The sequence below is a fragment of the Oncorhynchus mykiss genome, unplaced genomic scaffold (assembly GCF_013265735.2).
Source record: "Oncorhynchus mykiss isolate Arlee unplaced genomic scaffold, USDA_OmykA_1.1 un_scaffold_161, whole genome shotgun sequence".
NCBI classification, from domain to species: domain Eukaryota; kingdom Metazoa; phylum Chordata; class Actinopteri; order Salmoniformes; family Salmonidae; genus Oncorhynchus; species Oncorhynchus mykiss.
Genome location: NW_023493667.1, coordinates 1,097,450 through 1,099,949, shown reverse-complemented (window position 1 = coordinate 1,099,949; position 2,500 = coordinate 1,097,450). Strand labels below are relative to the sequence as shown.

At 44.2% G+C, this 2,500-nt stretch overlaps 1 protein-coding gene across 1 annotated transcript in view; it reads left to right on the top strand.

Annotated features, from left to right (window-relative positions):
* Positions 1-2,500, top strand: part of LOC118947552 (adhesion G protein-coupled receptor L3-like) — a gene marked incomplete at its 5' end in the record, with an annotated part of 51,746 nt that overhangs the window by 25,296 nt on the left and 23,950 nt on the right. Inside the window, 1 exon segment of the mRNA XM_036972436.1 lies at positions 442-533. Within this exon segment, the coding sequence (XP_036828331.1) occupies positions 442-533 (92 nt within the window).

Genomic DNA, 2,500 nt, shown 5'->3' with positions numbered 1-2,500 from the left:
GACGCTACAAGCTCGGCACACCTGTATTTGGGGAGTTTCTCCCCTTGTTCTCTGCAGATCCTCTCAAGCTCTGCCAGGTTGGATGGGGAGCGACGCCTCATAGCTATGTTCAGGTCTCTCCAGAGATGTTCGATCGGGTTCAAGTCCGGGCTCTGGCTGGGAAACTCAAGGACATTCAGAGACTTGTCTCGAAGCCACTCCTGCATTGTCTTGGCTGTGTGCTTAGGGTTGTTGTCCTGTTGGAAGGTGGAACGTCGCCCCAGTCTGTGGCCCTGAGCACTTTGGAGCAGGTTTTCATCCAGGATCTCTCTTTGCTCCGTTCATGTTTCCCTCGATCCTGACTAGTATTGAAATGATATTATACTGTCTCATAGACAAGCTATGTTTCATGCCATTCAATGTTGAAATCCTGACGTGTGTGTGTGTGTGTGTGTGTTTCAGCTGAACGTCATCTTCCTGGGTATCGCCCTCTATAAGATGTTCCACCATACAGCTATCCTCAAACCAGACTCTGGGTGCCTGGACAACATCAAGTAAGTCTGCATGAATGTGTGTGTGTGTGTGTGTGTGTGTGTGTGTGTGTGTGTGTGTGTGTGTGTGTGTGTGTGTGTGTGTGTGTGTGTGTGTGTGTGTGTGTGTATGTGTGTGTGTGTTCATGCTTTAGTCACTTTGTCATTATTTAGTCACTATGTCATTATTTAGTCACTATGTCATTATTTAGTCACTTGGTCATTATTTAGTCACTATGTCATTATTTAGTCACTATGTCATTATTTAGTCACTGTCATTATGTCATTATTTAGTCACTATGTCATTATGTCATTATTTAGTCACTATGTCATTATGTCATTATTTAGTCACTATGTCATTATTTAGTCACTGTCATTATGTCATTATTTAGTCACTATGTCATTATGTCATTATTTAGTCACTATGTCATTATGTCATTATTTAGTCACTATGTCATTATTTAGTCACTATGTCATTATGTCATTATTTAGTCACTATGTCATTATTTCATTATTTAGTCACTATGTCATTATTTAGTCACTATGTCATTATGTCATTATTTAGTCACTATGTCATTATTTAGTCACTATGTCATTATTTAGTATCTATGTCAATATTTAGTTACTATGTCGTTATGTCCACCATTCACTATGTCACATCTCCTCATTAAGATATCTACATTGTGAAACAATATATCTATCCCAAATGGCACCCTATTCCCTACGTAGTGCACTACTTTTGACCAGAGCCCTATGGCACCCTAGTCCCTAGTAGTAGTGCACTATATAGGGACCAGGGTACCATTTGGTACAGAGTGACTGTGTAATGACTGCAGTTGCCTGTTATAACTCTGACTACAGTCCAGTCAGAACTCTATTGGCAGAGTATGGCTGTCAAAGGGCTTAGTTTAACTCAAACAATATGTCTGAGACTGAGGGTTGGGAGGGGGATAAGAGACCAGAGGGGATTAGATAGAGACAGAGAGGGAGGGGGATAAGAGACCAGAGGGGATTAGATAGAGACAGAGAGGGGGGGTTGGAGAGAGACCAGAGGGGATTAGATAGAGACAGAGAGGGGGGGGTGGAGAGAGACCAGAGGGGATTAGATAGAGACAGAGAGGGGGGGTTGGAGAGAGACCAGAGGGGATTAGATAGAGACAGAGAGGGGGGGTTGGAGAGAGACCAGAGGGGATTAGATAGAGACAGAGAGGGGGGGGTGGAGAGAGACCAGAGGGGATTAGATAGAGACAGAGAGGGGGGGTTGGAGAGAGACCGAGAGAGAAAGAGAGAAACATTCAGAGAGAGGTGGGGGGTTGGAAATAGACCGAGAGGGGGGGGGGTTGGAGAGAGACCGAGAGGGGGGGTTGGAGAGAGACCGAGAGAGAAAGTGAGAGAAATTCAGAGAGAGAGAGAGACAGACAGACAGACAGACAGACAGACAGAGAGAGAGAGAGAGAAAGAGACATACAGATAGACAGAGAGAGAGAGAGACATACAGAGAGAGAGAGACAGACAGAGAGGGAGAGACATACAGAGAGAGAGAGAGAGAGACATAGAGAGAGAGAGAGAGAGACAGACAGACAGACAGACAGACAGAGAGAGAGAGAGAGAAAGAGACAGACAGATAGACAGAGAGAGAGAGAGACATACAGAGAGAGAGAGACAGACAGAGAGGGAGAGACATACAGAGAGAGAGAGAGAGAGACATAGAGAGAGAGAGAGAGAGAGAGACACTCTACACTCTACACACTCTACATACTCTACACACACACAATAAAAACGGTGCACACCACCACTGACTTTACTGATCGCTACTTTACCGAGGAGGAAATGTACTTGAGTTGAGTTTATAAATAGCGAGGCAGCACACATCTGCCTGTTGGCGCGGTCTCCTTGTACTTCTTGTGTTGCTGACTGACTCGATAAATAAGAAATGTCTTCTCACTTTTTAGCATTTTCATTGCTTGAGTTCATGATTTCATTCATTTTGG